At 53.2% G+C, this 15695-nt stretch overlaps 6 protein-coding genes across 6 annotated transcripts; 3 read left to right on the top strand and 3 right to left on the bottom strand.

Moving 5' to 3' along the window:
• Positions 1-466: 466 nt before the first annotated feature.
• On the bottom strand, positions 467-1594 carry K460DRAFT_408572 (uncharacterized protein; the record flags this gene model as incomplete). The annotated part of the gene is made up of 1 exon (XM_040937179.1): positions 467-1594. One exon carries the CDS (start codon positions 1592-1594, stop codon positions 467-469), a length of 1128 nt encoding a protein of 375 aa, XP_040786844.1.
• Positions 1595-2660: 1066 nt separating this feature from the next.
• Positions 2661-3449, top strand: K460DRAFT_317634 (uncharacterized protein; the record flags this gene model as incomplete). The annotated part of the gene is made up of 2 exons (XM_040930360.1): positions 2661-2749; positions 2805-3449. Exons 1-2 carry the CDS (start codon positions 2744-2746, stop codon positions 3447-3449), a joined length of 651 nt encoding a protein of 216 aa, XP_040786843.1. The 5' UTR covers positions 2661-2743.
• A 649-nt stretch (positions 3450-4098) lies between these two features.
• On the bottom strand, positions 4099-6904 carry K460DRAFT_161420 (actin-like ATPase domain-containing protein). The gene is made up of 5 exons (XM_040926888.1): positions 6092-6904; positions 5928-6032; positions 4942-5874; positions 4452-4890; positions 4099-4398 (listed from the first exon to the last, which is right to left on the bottom strand). Exons 1-5 carry the CDS (start codon positions 6614-6616, stop codon positions 4199-4201), a joined length of 2202 nt encoding a protein of 733 aa, XP_040786842.1. The 5' UTR covers positions 6617-6904; the 3' UTR covers positions 4099-4198.
• An 805-nt stretch (positions 6905-7709) lies between these two features.
• K460DRAFT_288315 (endoribonuclease YSH1) lies at positions 7710-10718 on the bottom strand (the record flags this gene model as incomplete). The annotated part of the gene is made up of 5 exons (XM_040929040.1): positions 7710-8191; positions 8244-8925; positions 9011-10142; positions 10419-10516; positions 10569-10718. The coding sequence occupies 5 exons, from the start codon at positions 10716-10718 to the stop codon at positions 7710-7712; spliced, it is 2544 nt and encodes an 847-aa protein (XP_040786841.1).
• Positions 10719-11334: 616 nt separating this feature from the next.
• On the top strand, positions 11335-13141 carry K460DRAFT_289547 (uncharacterized protein; the record flags this gene model as incomplete). Its single annotated transcript, XM_040929130.1, has 2 exons — positions 11335-12406; positions 12453-13141. 2 exons carry the CDS (start codon positions 11335-11337, stop codon positions 13139-13141), a joined length of 1761 nt encoding a protein of 586 aa, XP_040786840.1.
• Positions 13142-13465: 324 nt separating this feature from the next.
• K460DRAFT_369141 (uncharacterized protein) lies at positions 13466-15525 on the top strand. The gene has a single exon (XM_040933906.1). It carries the CDS (start codon positions 13683-13685, stop codon positions 15219-15221), a length of 1539 nt encoding a protein of 512 aa, XP_040786839.1. The 5' UTR covers positions 13466-13682; the 3' UTR covers positions 15222-15525.
• Positions 15526-15695: the final 170 nt, after the last annotated feature.

Genomic DNA, 15695 nt, shown 5'->3' with positions numbered 1-15695 from the left:
ACCCTTACTGTAGTATCAAAGCTTTTTCTTGGAAATCACTCAGCTTGCTCAATGTGATGATTTAGCTCATGTTCCTGGTGGTCACTCATATGATCAATTTGTATCTCGTCGTAATCCACAATAAATAATTCCGAGGCAAAGCAAATCATGTCGGGAGTGGCCCACCGTGTCGATCCGGGAAGGATGAATCTGCCTACCCGCGGTGGAGGACTGGGTCGCGCATGAGTCGGGATGCCCACAGTAAAAGCGCACGCGCAATCTTATAGCATTGAGGATGCCAGATGTTGTTTCCGCCGATAATTTTCTGAACTGATATTCTTGCAAACTACTTGAAATCTTTCCCATAATTAAGTAAACTAGTTCGTTTTGTGCCTGGACGTCGGGCGCTATATCAGATCAATTCAAATGCTGTACTATCTCAAACTCACTACACTGTCCTTCCTGACTTCGTATTTCCTTCGTCCCCTCAGCCTCGCTGCTTCAAATACACGCCCACATCCCCAAAGCAGTCCTCTTCACTCCCATCATCATACTCCATCCACGTACTCTCCTGCTTATACTTCCACAGAGCCGGACTCGATTCACACAGACTGTACGGGGTAAACGAACCGCTTCTAATATCGCACGACTTGCCATTACACTCCAGACCCTCACTCTGGATGCTGTTGCAGAATAAGCCTGCAGGCCCACCAAATTCGTGCGTCATGCCGAATGCAATCTGGCGGACTGGAACGTTTGGGGCGACGCAGAGGACAAACGTATTGCCATCGAGCGCTTTGAATCCTTCTGGGTCGTCGAGAGTTTCCATGTCGAACTGCGCCTTGATGTATGCGATACCCGTGGGGCCATAGTTGGGGTCTTGAGCGTATATCTTCGGGGTTTCCCCGCCCTGCTGTCGTGCGATGATGTCGCGGACTAGGCACGCAGCGAGATGCTGAACGTAGGGGCGTTTGGTCTCACGTCCTAGTTCCGTCCGGAAGCAGCCCAAGCCGAAGCAAAGGATCTTGTCCACGCGTTGCATCCTTTTCCCAGCATGTTCTTCCAGAAATGCTGTCAATCGGCTGTAGATTTCAGACTTTTTCCACTCTTCTGCCCATATACCTGCTTTCGCCGTCATATCTTCTACTTTGAAGCAGTCCTTGGCTTCAGTTTGGATTATATGCACCCCGAAGTTGAACGGACACAAGTCCTCCCCACAATTATATGCCTGTCCAAGGCTCTGGATACACTTGTACGCCCATACTCGCTTCGACATACATGGTTGTCCGTTGTACTTGATGCACTTGCCGTCGGCTTGAATGCGTACTTTTCTCTCCTTGCCATAGATATCCAACAAGGTAATCTTTTCGCGAAGAAACTTGTTTCCACGTCGGTCTATCACGATGTCGCTAGCCTTGGAGTGGTTATCTTCGATCGAACGGTAGGTAGCATACGCCACGTCGAAGAGCTCGCGACGAAAAACTGGACCATGTTTCGATTCAGCTTCTACGATGGGATCGAGTTCCACAATGATTTCATTGAGGTACTGCTCGCGGCCTTGGAGTTGTGAGTCGGCATTGGCTGATGTTTTGCAGATTTCAGTTTGCCCTGCCATTTCCCTTGATTTTTAACACTCGATTCGAGCGTTGCTTGATATCTTCGCCGGTTGGGTCGAGGTCGTTATCTTTGGTTATGAGGATTGGTTTGCATGTCTGGCTACTTAATGACTGGGACGGTGACCCGAAACCTAGCTGGAGCGTACAAGATGGACACATCATGCGTGGCCCCAATGAGCAGTGTTCAGAATTTCAAGGTCCTAGGTCGTACTGGAGGACTGTATGGCTCGATGATCATTGTGTCAGCATAGGCATGGGGGCCATTTCTCCAGAACCAAACTGTGCGCGATCGGAGCTGTAGGAAAGAGAAAGATTTGAAAGGCGCCTATGCTCTAGGACTACCTGTTGAGCTATCGCTAATCTGTAGAGGTACTCTGAGAGCGGATGGAGCTGTAAACCATGAGCCTGGGCCTGAACCATTCATTGGATATCGTGCGTACAACTTCAACAAAGCAACTCCAGGAACCGCTTCGCAATCCTGCTATTTTAAGCCTGAAACGGTTTGAAGAGCGGTTGCTGGTCCTGAAATATTAGACGCCTGTTGTCGTGTTTCGAGCATGTGGCGGTGCGCGCCTGCTCTTTCGCACGATGAAAGTCACTCTCGCTCATAGAATGCCATAAACCACGCGCGAGACACCAGGCGACGCTCTTGAAGTCTCAATCGTATTTGAAGTTTGCATCTCTGGTGAGACAAGCCAGAGTTGTGTGTCGTGTCTGCCTAGCCGGCTCCGGCAGCGGAGTTAATGGAGAGCCTCAGCGCTAAAACTCCACGGGGTTGCTCACGCTCCGCCCCAGCCACACCAGTCAGACGAGTCATCCTCCAACATCCATCATGGCGTATCTACGCCAGCCCCTACTGCGGCGTTGGTTGCGGGGCGCTGCTGCTGCTTGCTCGGCACTGAGCGCTTGTGCTGGCTGCAGCTGCTTCCTGACTCTGACTTGATCTTGCTTGCCCTCTCTTGTGTTTGCTAACTGTCCGCATGCAGCTACATACCATACCAATACCGCTTTTCTGTGACAACATCCGGTTTCGTAGTCAAGCAGCTTTCTATATAGGGTTTGGCAGGTATTGACTGAGACTCGCAAAGTTCTAGACGGAATCGAAGGACTATCAGACATTGTAGCACTACTGCCGTTGCCTGCTTGCTATGGAGGTTTGTTCTCCGCTTACCTTACATTCCAGTCATCAGTAGCTCATTCAGGCTCCAGGACACCACTATGACACCATATAGCGATTCTCCAACAGAGCCACGAAGCACATCACCAGTCTCATCTGATTTGTCGTCAACGATCAAACCGCTCCCCTCGCTTCCTATTCCCTCATACACCGCAGAAGACGAGCAACCATATCACGACGAGCCGCCAACACCGACAGAAACATCCCCAACACAAACCCATACAGTGTCGCGGTCATCGCATCCACCTCGGTACCAAACACGGCACATCTCACACCGGCCATACACAGACATTCCTCCCTCCCCTTCAGAAGCCCCCCCACCATCTTTCGATGACGATGTCCCCCTCGCCCACCTGTTCCTCCAGCCACAAGCCTACCGCTTCGAAACCTCGTACCCACAAGAAGCCTACCCGCTCGAAGCACCGCCCTCATACAGCGTAGCAGTACGGCAGGCCTACCGCGACACGCTCGTCCAATACATACCAAATGGTCAGCACGATCCGAGGGACGCTATACTCGTGGAGATAGACGAGGAGTCTGGGATCGACATCGTAAGAGGGGATGATGTGACGCATTCCGTTGAGCGGGTGGTGGCCATGTTTGTCGTGGCGTGCCTGTTGCTGGTCATGGCTGCGGTACTGGGGTGGTTGGCATTAGGGAGTGGGGTTTTTGCGTGAGCTGGACGTGAGAGGTCGGAGATGGGACACCTTGCGGGCTCAGGGCCGGCAGGAAGAGGGAGGGATGGATGAGCGAAGCGATTATGATACCAGCGGCAGCATGCTCTTTTGGCCTTTGCACACTGGAGTGCGAAGGAGGCGTTGTGTTTCACTGGGTGCATTTAGGCGTCTTCTAGGCGTATAGTTTTATACCGCAGGTGAACATCTCAACTATGCATTTTCTTCCACCGTTCATTTACCGCAGCACTGAAGCCTCGCTCGAATGATGAGAGTGAACATACTTCCCACCGTCACCCATAGCCATCGCAATAACACCTTGGACCAAGAAAGTAGCTTAATAACGGGCCTAATACGTCTATTGCATTATTTATATACCCTGATTTTACGCGGAACAAGAACGGAAGAATAAACCTTCATTGGAAAAAAAACACCATTGGGAGGGGGTATGCTGGAGTGAGATCGACCAACAGTCAAAAAAGGACGATGTAAAGAACAGAAAACAAAAAACACGACTTGTCCGACAGCAGCAGTCATCATCATCGTCATCATCGTTATCCTCGATCGCTTGCTTGCTTGCTTGCTTGCTTGCTTGCTTGCTTGCTTACTTTGCTTTGCTTTGCCACCACATTTCTAACCAAAATATATCTAAGCACTACATTAATCTCATCCCCAATTATGTCGCGCACAAGAAACTTTTTACATGTAGCCCTATGCAAGATGATGGATGTGTGTGTGTGTGTCTTTTTGTTTTATCTGAACCTAGCTGTGCAGCGACCCATGACTTCACCTTGACAGACGAGCTCGGCGTTGAATTCCGAGCCGTCGAGCGTAAGGTAGATATCGAAGTATACACGGTAGAAAGTTCCCTGGGGCGTGTCCATGCGCTCGAAGTCCTTTTCGAGGTTCTTCCGTGAGAGATCGGATGTGAGGGTGACGACCTCCTTGATGCCTGGGTCGAGGTTAGTCTGTGATACTCGAACACGGCGAGGTTGAACAACTTACGGGGATCTTTGGTGTACTCTGGGCACACGTCGTCATCGCAGGCGTATAGGATGTCCTCGTACATGAGGGTTGCACCGGGCGCGACTTGTCTGAAGAACGAAACCTTGACTGGCTCGCCAATCTTGACTCTTTGGCCCTTCTGTACGAAGATCTGGCGGGTGTATTTGCATCGATCCTTGCCATCCAGAGACGGCACACGGTACTGTTCAGGGTGGTGGCCCTCTTTGAATGGCTGGAGAGTAGCCATGAGATAATGTCGACGGGCGACACGGTGGGTGACAATACGCTCAGTGATACCGGCTGTGACAGCACCCTTCACGATAGCGGCAACAGAGTCCATTGGACGGACGACCTTGGACTGGAATTGTGGTGGCACGTGAAGCTTGATCTGTTGGAAGAGGTACTCTGAGGCACCAAAACCACCGACGACCAGCACATTCTATAACAATTAGTATTTGTCTGAGCTCGCATTACGGAGAGGTTTGTTTACCTGTAGTGACCTGTTTTGTGCCTGAATAGCGATGATCTGATTCCTTACAAGTTCCAAGATGCGGTTTACTACCGGCTCGAAGCACTGTAGAATCTCCTCGTTCGTAAACGTCATGTAGCCTTCCTCGATACCTGCCTCGGGGAACTCAGCCTCAATACCAACATCGACAGCCCATTTCTGGCCATTGTTTCGGAAGTCGGCCTTTATCCTGTTCTCGAAATCCATGATACACTTGGCGTAGACCTTGCCGGCAGTCTTGGAACCGTCGGGCAATTTCATCTTTCGAATCTTAGCGCGCAAAATGTTGCTGAAGTTTCGGTTCAGAGCAGTAGAACCGCAGGAATCACCGGAGCCTGCTGTGCACTCGGCCACGGAGAAGGGCTGTTCTTCCTCAACTTCGTAGGCGATCAAATCGACGGTACCACCACCGCAATCGACAATCAAAACAGCGTCATGAATCTTGAGGTTGAGGAGACCAGTCTTTGAGCAAAACATGGCAGCAGCTTCAGGCTCGGTAATGAGAGTTAGCCTGTTGTCATTTTCGTCGCGAAGAAAGCCAGCCTGGATGGCTGCGGTACGTGTTGCAGCCTTTCCAGCATCGTTCCAGATCGCAGGTACGGTCAGATAGTACCGGATGTTGCGCTCCTCTCGGTTGAACACTTCACCTAGCGTCTTCTGGAGCTGGTTTCGCATTGCCTGCCGAAGGTGGAAGAGGTAGTCGGCTGCGACATCGATTTCGGACTTGCCAGGTGGTAGCGGGGGCAGATTGATGGGGTCAATGTAGGTGTTGCCAGACAGCATCAGCTGCAGCTTGAACCATTCGACCTTTTGCACACCAGGCTTGGGGTAGCCAGTGGGGGCCAGCGCGTCAGCGATATCTGGGCCCCATCCCACAACTTTCTGGTACTGGTCATAGTAGAGCACGGTGGGAATCTGCGCATGGTATTAGGCATGAAAATAGATTGTGAAGATGTACGCGCACACACCTTTTGCTTCGTCTGGTTTCCCGCGCCAGGCCACTCGGTGATGATGTCCTCCTTGGCTTCGGTGTTGGTAGCGAATGCGAATGCGACGCCAGAGAAAGTGGTGCCCTGTAAAAGCGCCAGATTAGTGTCCGCACCACATGTTACTTGGAACAGCCTATACTTACAAAGTCGATACCAACAATGAGCTGCGCCTTGGAGCGGCCCTCGCCTGCTACCTCTGCCATGCCTCCTGGCCTGTTGTAGGTTGCGGGTGGCCCATGAGGGGCAGGCGCTTGCGGTGGTGCGCCATATCCTCCCTGGCCATACTGGCCTCCTGGTGGAGGCGCCTGCGGAGGGTATCCAGGCGGGCCAGCCTGGGGCGGGTAGCCCATGGCCTGTTGTTGAGGCGGGTAGCCTGGTGCGCCCGTGTTGATGGGCGGGAGAGGGCTCGCGGGGCGGCCGTGTTGCTGCTGCGGGGCTCCCAGACCACCCGGGGGAGCATATGTGTACGAGGGCGGGCGGCCCAGAGGGTTTTGCGGATTCATGGGGAGCGACGAGCTGCTGGAATTCGAGGCTTGGGGCGAAAGCGACGTCGGTCGCTGCTGGCCGGTGGGGGGGACGCCGCCTTGGGGAGAAGGAGAGGGATTGTGTGAGGAACTCTTTCGTTTCGAACCCACTAGGTTCTTGAAACGGGCATTCATGGAATTCATTCAGTTGGGGAGAGGAGTCGGGCTGAAGATATGGGTGGGGTACAGTCGAGTAAATTGGGAGAGCTGCTGCGGCTGACAGTCGAGCTGGGCAACGTCGACACGGAGCAGCAGGGCTATGGGCGTCGCCGCCAACGAGAGGCGCAGTCGCCGAGCAGGTGAATAGAGGTGCTCGAGTCGACGAGAATACGACAGGGCGCTCCGAGTCGTCGTACCTGAGCAGGAGACGCTGTCTTGACTGCCACGCTTGCCTGCGACGAAGTCACGACGAGGGGTACACACAGACAGCAGAGAGAGAGAGAGAGACACACACACACACACACACACAGACAATAGCGGGTCATTGTCCGACCGGTCAAGAGCCTGAGCAAAGCAAAGCCGACACTAGCAGCAAATCGAATAAGCCTCTCAGCAGCCACACCAATCCTTGCACCGCTTGACTCTAGCTACGACTGGCCGGGATACGGGGGAGATACAGCCGCCTGTCCTCACCGTCATCCTGGAGGAATCGCACTGCATCGCCTTCGTAGGGCAGACGCTCCACGTGCTGCCACAATTTCCACTCCTCACATTGCACAGCATGACATCTCCTCAACGACCCCCATCACCCCAGCTTGTCCACCCATTAGCGCAACATTTGTCTGTCGTTGTGTTTCAAACGCCCAGTTCTATTCTTTCAGACCCCCGCGTTTCTTTGTTCCTAGGCTCATATCCCAGGCCCTCCCCAAGACTCTTAGGAAAGCAATCCCTTGTGGTCGACGTCATTCAACAAAGCAGAATACCAAAAGCGCGCACGCGAAGTCAACTTGGTGTTTCACCACAGAGCGATTTGCAAGGTGACCTGCGACTATGGCCGAAATGTGTGAATTCGACTCTCAATATCAAACTTGAAGGATATAGTTGAAAAAATTATTCCAGCTCCTTAGATACCCTGTAGTAAATAAATGACGAGACAACCAGGCTATTTGGCCGAGGCTCCTGGACGCTTAAGAAACATGCCTAGTAGATGATTTGTCTACCCATAATTCCAAGTTTCTCCCAAGGCAGCATCCTCTCATTATTACATCTCGAACTATCAAACTCCCCTCCCTCACACTCAGCTCCACAACCCACTCACAGTCTCCACTCCCCTCTCTACCACAGCCTTGACCCTCGCCCGAAGCGCATTGTTGCTACACTCCACGTCCAAATCTTCAAGCCACACCTTGGCTTGCCATCGATCGAACTTGATCTCAATCCCCGGCACCGGTATGCCCAAGTTGTGTAGGCGTTTGAGTTCTTGCTTGTCCGCGGGGCTGAGGCTATCCTCGGAGACTTTGGAAACCGGTGATTTGGCAGCATCTGGGGTTGGAAGCGTCCCGTTCGTGTCATTCGCATGGGAGGTAGAGTTCCGAGGCAGAGTGATGGGCCGCACGGCATCTTCGCCGAATTGTGCTTCTAGGAAGAGGAAAAGGCGAGCGAGACGGGTTGAGGGGTCCATAGTGCGGTGGGGGTGAGGTTGTTTGAAGCGGTGGGTTAGCCGAGCTTCGGATTTCTCGCTCTGATCCGCGTGGGAGTGCGAGTGTTGTTTTGATGATTCTGTTTCATGTCAGCTTCTGAGAGTTCGCATACGGCAGTATAGTTGACTCACGTCTCACTGCCGCCGGCGAGCTTTCTACGGTGAAGAGGACAGCGAGTACGGCGTCCGCAATGCCATCGTTGATGACATTCCCCTCCCACTCTACCTCCACTCGTCCTCCGTTCTTGACCAGCACGCCCACGCAGTCCATAACCATGAACTTTGTCTCCGTCCGGCTGACTTCTTCATCTGCATCGTCATGCACGCTGTTGCCGTTGGTCTTGGATTCTTTTTTGTCGTCGTCCATATCGTTGATTTTCGACTCCTTGATGGCGCCGAAAGTGCCCTCGAGTGCCCAGCGGATCAGATCAATACCAGCCGCTGAAAGCGTAAGGTGCTGGCGGCAAAGAATCGTCGTCGTCGTCAAACCAGCATACTCTTTTAGATCCTCAGGCGCCATCAGTGAAATCTTGAAATCGTTCTGGATCAAAACTCCCGTGATCATATCCACCTTCTCGCCCTCGCCACTCACTTCTATCTCCTCGTCACCTTCACCGTCGAGGTGAGGTACAGGTGGTGCAATAGAAGCAAGCTTGCCGACGACTTTAGCGACCTTGTCTGTCTTGAAAGGGATGCGGAGTTCTTCGCAATTTGCCGGGGAGTAGATTTTGGTTGGGACGGTCTTTTGGGCGTTGAAGGAAAGAAGTTTGGATCTTAGGCGGGTCATGTTGCCCTTTTCGCCATGGACAAGGATCTGGGTGGTGATTAGCCTGTTGCACTTCCCTCACTTGTATTTTGCAATGTTTTAGTCGAGGTAAGAGGCTACTAAAAAAACTTACGACCACCGGAGCAGCAACTTCCTGGACAAATTCCATATTCTCCTTGCCATCGACGTGTGCGGCGAAACTGTACTCTTGCACTGTGCAGCGCCGGGGTATCATGGCCTGTTCATTCTCCCGCTGGCCTGGTCTCCGTGCTGTGTTACTTGCCCGCGTCATGATGGCAGGGATTTGTTCAGGTTCATGAACAATCTGCTTCGCCATTGTGCCCTCAACCGAATAACCCGTGATGATGACGCCGTTCCGTGGATCTGGAGCCCATCGCTCGAGTAATTCACGCGATGTGCCGGATTGCATCATACCAGGGGAAGCAAGCATAACGCAGCCACCGAGATCGTCGAAACGCTCGAGCGACTTGAGGGAGCGCACGAATTTGAAGTCCCATGCTCCGCGCCGGCCTGTGTCTCCTGCGGCTTCGGCTTCGGCCATGCGCTCTGCAAAGAGGCGGCGGATGTTATCGTTCATGGCAGAGACGTACGTTTGGTAGACTTGCATGCATTTCCGCGCGAGACTGGAATTGTAGTAGATGGGGACCTTTTGGACTTCTGGATGCTTACTCCAGTACTCGTCCAAGATGAGTAGCAATTCCTGGGCTCGACCTAATGCAAAGACCGGGAGCAGAGCTCGACCGCCACGGTTGAGGATGTCGGTGATGGCTTTCATGAGCTGTGTTTCGCGCTCTACACGGGGCGTGTGCATGGAGATACCGAATGTTGACTCGGTGATGAGGACATCGACCTTGACTCCTGGTGGAACAGAAGCAGAGACCAAATGCCTGTCGTCTTCTCGCGAGTAGTCTCCCGTGAACAAGATCTTCAGGCCCGCAATCTCCATGAGGAACATGGCCGCTCCTAGGACGTGGCCAGCGGGATATGGCGTGATGCGCACGCCAGATACAGTGTGGGTGGTGTAGAAATCGATTGACTCGATCATGGGGTAGGTGTTGAGATGATCCGCTTCAGTGTACATCTGGATCTTGGTTTCTGAGTTGCTCGACATGTTGCCGACGCGGACAGAGTCTTGGATAAGCCACTTGTAGATGGCCTTTGTGGGATGGGTCATGAAGACGCGACCCCTGAAGTTGGTCTTTGCGAGAACGTAGGGTAGGGAGGCAGCATGGTCGACGTGGAAACTTGTCGTAGGTTAGCCGCTGGTTTGTTCAAGCTGATGAGAAGGACTGGGATAGAGGTGGAGGGCGCAGAAGCTCTATGTACATGTGGTGGGGATAGCAATAAGGCACATCACCGGAGTCGAACGGGTAAGATGCAAATGATATTCCATTGATACTGCTATACATGATGCTGATCTGCATAATGCTCCTGGTGCATCCGTAGTCCGACTGCAGTGATGCGCCCAGTTCCACCCGACGTGACACTGACGCTGGAAAACAAGGTGCGCGAATACATACTGTGATATCAACAGCACGTCTACTGTGCTGAGGTCAAATTCATCGTAGAAGGGCATGGCGGCCAGGCCTTCGTACGCTGGATGCATGCCGGCATCGAGCTGTCCTCCGTTAGCATGCTGCGTGCCTGGTCTCTTGCTCGAGGGTGCGCACCATGACTGTCTTGCCCTTGTACTGGATGATGTGACATGACCGGCCCACCTCGTTACCGCCTCCCAAGCACAGGAACAGGAGCTCGTCGGAGGGGTCGATGGGGTCGTCGTCCTGGGGCGCCATTGCGGCAGCCTTTCTTTTGGTCGCCATATCTACGAGGACTGGAGGGCGTGCAGCAGTCAATGAGGACGCGTCGCGAGGACTACGTCTCAGCAGCCTACTACTGGCATCAGTCAGAGGGTGAAGGTCGCAATCCAGCTGTGCGCTTGCTGCTATTATGCTGGTCGATCGAGTGGTTGCAAGAGATGAGTCGCGGTGTCCAGTAGTGCAGGGCAAGTAAGTGAAGGTCCTCTTTGTTTCGCGCGCCTGCCAAGACCCCGGTCTGTGCGCCGTCATTCAACTTCCGCGTCGACCTTTTGCACCGAGACATGACTGACAAACAACAACGAACGCGCCTGCCTGCCCCGACCCGCCGCGACTGCCCTGCCCGCCCACATCGCTTCCCGCTCCATCGATTGAGAAGGAGCTCTCGCCGCATGACACGCCGATAGACGCACCGCGCCTCAGCATTCCCCACGGGGGAAGCGCGCTGCCCATCATGGCCTACCCCAACCACAACCACCAGTATCCGCCCTATGGCCAACAACAACCGCCGCCGCCGCCAGTCCAGACGCAGAATCTCAATATCAATCACCACCCACAGCAGCGTCCCTTCTCGCCGCCATCCTTCCATCAGCAGTCGCCCACCACCACCATGTCCCCGACCATGGGCGCAGGTATCCCCCCCGCGAAACGACAGCGCCTCTCTCCCAACCCGCCATCGCCAGCACCCTACCAGTCGCCCTTTGGAGCACCCACATACCCCCCCTCGCCGTACGCTACCTCTCCACTGGCCTCTGGCTATCTGTCTGCGCCCATATCGCCCGCCACGACGCAGCCGCCGCCCTTCCACCAACCGCAGCCGTACCAGCATCCAAACAATATGGGCCAGCAGCAGCAACAGCAGCCACCACCACAAGGTTCTATGCCGCCGCCCAAGGTACCATACAGCAAGACAGGAGACAGCTCAGAGCTGGAAAAGGCGAACGCGCGTGACCTGGACGTTAACAACATCAGCGACGTTCTGACGGGATCTGGCATCGATCTGCGTGCCGAGGAGGACAACTTGCTGCACAACTACCGGAGCTTCAACTCGCAGGCCTCGAATTCCACTGTGTCGCCACATGGCAGCTTCAGCAACTGGGGCCAGCAGGCCAACCATGGCGCATTCCAGGGAACGGGACCGCTCAGCCAGCCCATGTCGCAGGAGCAGCACGAAGCCGAGTTTCTTCGGAAGCACGAGCAGGCTGCCCGCATCTTGAATGAGTCCGCCCAGCAACCCCTCACCGACCCGTTTCTCGCAGCGAATGTGCTTAGGCATCGCATTGCAAAGCGTGCGTACGATCACGGAATCCAAGTCAACGTCGACGGCCTATTCGACAAGATTCCCGACAAGACGCCACGGGATGTTACACGCACCGCCCAGGCTGGTGCTAATGGCGAGCAAATCGTCGGTTTGGAGGCGGCCAGTCTCCTCAACCAGAATGCCTCCCTCGTTGAGATTCTTTCGCTATTAGCCTTGGCTGCCGAGGATCGCATACGCGCCATTGTCGAAGACTCCTTCGCCCTTAGTCAAGGTCGCCAGAATACCTCTCATGGTATCATTCCGCCCCAGCTACTTGATATTGCCGCTGTGGACGAGAAAGCCGAACAGAAAATGGTCGCGCCTGTCAACATCTTGAGGACGCCGTGGGAAGCGCCGGATAGCGCCGTCAGCCCCACCACGACAGCGAGCAAACGTATGCTACTTACCAGAATACATTGCCTCAATGCTAACAGCTATAGAACCACCGAACGCGGCACGTCTACCAACCCCACCAAGCGAAGCACCGCCTACACCGCAGCGCACGTTCCAGAGCGTCAATCGCGTCGCCCTTGCTCTCCAACAGCGCGTTAGGGATGACGAGAAATGGGAACGCGAACGCATCCGCAAGCGTCAAAAACGTCTACAAGGCAACTCCGCTACACCCACAGATACCCTCATCACCCCTCTTCCCTTGCCAGAACCTTTGACGAAGAAGGCTCAAGCCGCAGCAAAGAAGCAGAATCAATCAGACGACGTCATGTTCGGCAAAGCCAATGAAACAGCCAGCATGGCCCTCGGCGGCAAGAAGAAGAAATATTCCTGGATGACTGGTGGTGGTGGCCCTGGCGGAGGTGGCGGTATGAGCTCTGGCGCATCAACGCCTCGACAGGCGCAAGTGGCGGGCACAAGTGGAACTGCTACGCCTGCAGCAGCGCCGCAGTTGGACAAGGGACTTCAAGGCAGGAAGAGGACGTATGGCACTATGATTGAAGCCACGGATATCGGTGCCAAGATCCAGGTTAGGGATCTTGTGCATGTGCTAGAAAACGATGGCAGGGAAAAGAAGACGCTCACGGTGATACTAGCGAGGCTGAAGAACACGGATAAGGATCTCAATCCTAAAACAGTCGAGTATGACAGGAGGCTACCGGCTTCTGCGGGTAGGTAAGACTCGTCAGTCTCATTTTGCATCAACAGCGCCGGCGTTTGAGGGATTAGGATCCATATTTGGTTGCATCATATCCCAAGGGCTGGGGTAACTTTCAGGGGGCTTTCATGTTCCCCCAGGCTTGATTTAAAAGTTCAACAGTAATATGGGCTACTAGCCAACATGCCCTGCAATAATACATTATTAAATTCATCAAGCACGTCTAAGCAATTGACTGTCTTTGTGACCGTAGGCTGCTACCTACACTGGCACGTGAATACTTGGAAAGTGTTTGCAGAATAATTGAACATCAAGTGCAGAGAGTTGCGCGTGCTGCTCAAAGACTGAAGGTAGGTTCATCCTTCACATCAAGCCTCTCCGTATCACCCGAATTATGGATCTCGATGAATTCTTCTTGCTATAGTATTGACAGTGCAGCATAAGGTACATAGCCGCTTGCACGCCAGCATGCGTTGGGCAACTCAAACCTCCACCCCCAGGCTGTTAAGTACACACATAATACCTGACAGGACAAACCAGCGTGATTGCGAACGACGAAGCCATGCAAAAGACAGACGAATTACCCAAGAATGCAAAATTGACGCGTAAATACCTCCTCGAGCAATTGTGTGATCCAGATATCGATGATGATTGCGAAACGGGCTTTTATGACCATGATTGCCCAGAGACAGGGGCAGTAGCTACTTTGACTGAAGATAGTGGCGGTCCTGAGGCGCTGGACGCCAGTCTGGAGGAGGTCAAGGCCTGGCTCGATACTCTATGCCACAAGGAGAAAGCCCAGTATGATGACTTATCGGCTCCTGAGTGCGAAAGGCTGGAGACGGAGACGGGCAACATTTTGGAAACGGTATTTAAAAGGAGGGATTTGGGACTGGATACTAAGATCCTTGAGCGGATACGTAGAGGAGAGGGGCCTCGTGATGTAGTTATCGAGGACCTTCTCGCACCGTTGCGCCTGGATAATAACAGGAAGGTTAACAGTGTTACAGAGACGTACGATGACCAAAAAGCAGTGCTGCTGGCCTGGAACAAGCACGTTACAGGTAAATATGACAATACCAAAGGACGAGAATTGCTCGTGGCTGCTCTACATGAGAGACTGAAGGCAATCAGCAAAGTGCAAGAAATCATCCAGGACAAGAGAGCTTCTGAAATGTACGATAGGGTAGGACAAGAAGCCATCCTTGAACCATCTGCAAAGCGACTCTTACAAGCACTGCACGCATACCGACCTGAAACTGCACGGTTCGAGTATCAAGACCCTTTGGATATGCTTGTCATTCTATGGGCTAATACTAGACCCGAGATCCCAGATATCAAAATGGATGACGAAATGAAGTACCTCTCCTTGAAGGTATTAGCTGCCGAGAGTAGCCTTTCGCAAAGCTATACGAACGAAGCATTCAGGCGCGAGACCAAAAAGAGAAGAGACTCAGCAAGACAGAGACAGGACAAAGCCGAATTCCTACGCTTGAAGCAAGTTCAAGAGCGAAGTGATAGGAAAGCCGCAAAGCAGTCAATTCAGCGCAGCATCGACACCATCCTCTCTGCGCGTAGGGAATTGAGAAAAGCAGTCTTGTACGACTTGCAGGAGCTGACCGTCCTCCAAGCAACGCAGAAGCTAGTAGCTACAGATACCTTTGAAACAAACCCAGAACGCACACCACATTGGACAAACCTACGCAATGCATGCGTCCAGGCAGACCTCGCACTCTCCCGCGCACGTCTACACCACCTCGAAGACCTCGAAGCCAGCGCGGAAATAGCATCCCACAACATCCAGCAAATGCGCAACGTGCATCAGAAAATGCTCACTCGGACGCTGAAACTCGGGGGACATGATCTCGATAGAGTAGATGAGGGGAAGCGGAGACGTATTGTTGAAGAGCGGAAGAACGAACCTGTTACTGCGAGGATGATGAGTGAGACTTTCAATGGTGTGGTGGAGTCGAGGCTGGCTGCTAGGCAGATGCTGCGGCAGGTTAGTCTTATGGAGGGGTCATTGGAGGAGTTGCTGGATGTGGCGAGGACGCAGTATCGGGAGTATGATGCTCTTATTCGGTTGATTGATGGGAATTGAGTCTGAGAAGGTTGAAGCGGAAGTGACCCAAAACGCAGTTTTAGACAAGCTGAATGATCTTGAGTCTTGGAAGATGAGTAGTGTTGCTATAACGAGAAATTTTGTCAAGGCTACGAATCTTTGTCAAGGCTACTAAGGCATGCTGCCCACCGCTTCTTGCGCCTGGGGTTGAAATTCTGGGCGCTTGCCCACACGATTCGATGATGTCTAACGAGCGCTACTAGCCGTATGAGTTATGACAAGATTGGTGTCGTTGGAACGCTCACGACGCGGCAAATGAGAGTAGCCAGGACAACACTTCGCGGGGTGTAGAGTAGGAAATGGAGGCAAGAAACATAAAATATAGCAGCCGCAATAATAAGCAAATGCCGCAAGCCGTTGAGCACGCACTAAGGCGCCGTGACCTGAGTGGATCAATTTGTTGCTGGGGCAGGGATATCCGGATTTCGGGAAGAGACGGAGAGCGCCAAGAAC

Source organism: Cucurbitaria berberidis (genome assembly GCF_010015615.1).
Source record: "Cucurbitaria berberidis CBS 394.84 unplaced genomic scaffold K460scaffold_4, whole genome shotgun sequence".
In the NCBI taxonomy this organism is placed as follows: Eukaryota; Fungi; Ascomycota; class Dothideomycetes; order Pleosporales; family Cucurbitariaceae; genus Cucurbitaria; species Cucurbitaria berberidis.
Note: the sequence above shows the minus strand (reverse complement) of the source record. Positions and strands in the feature narration are given on the sequence as shown.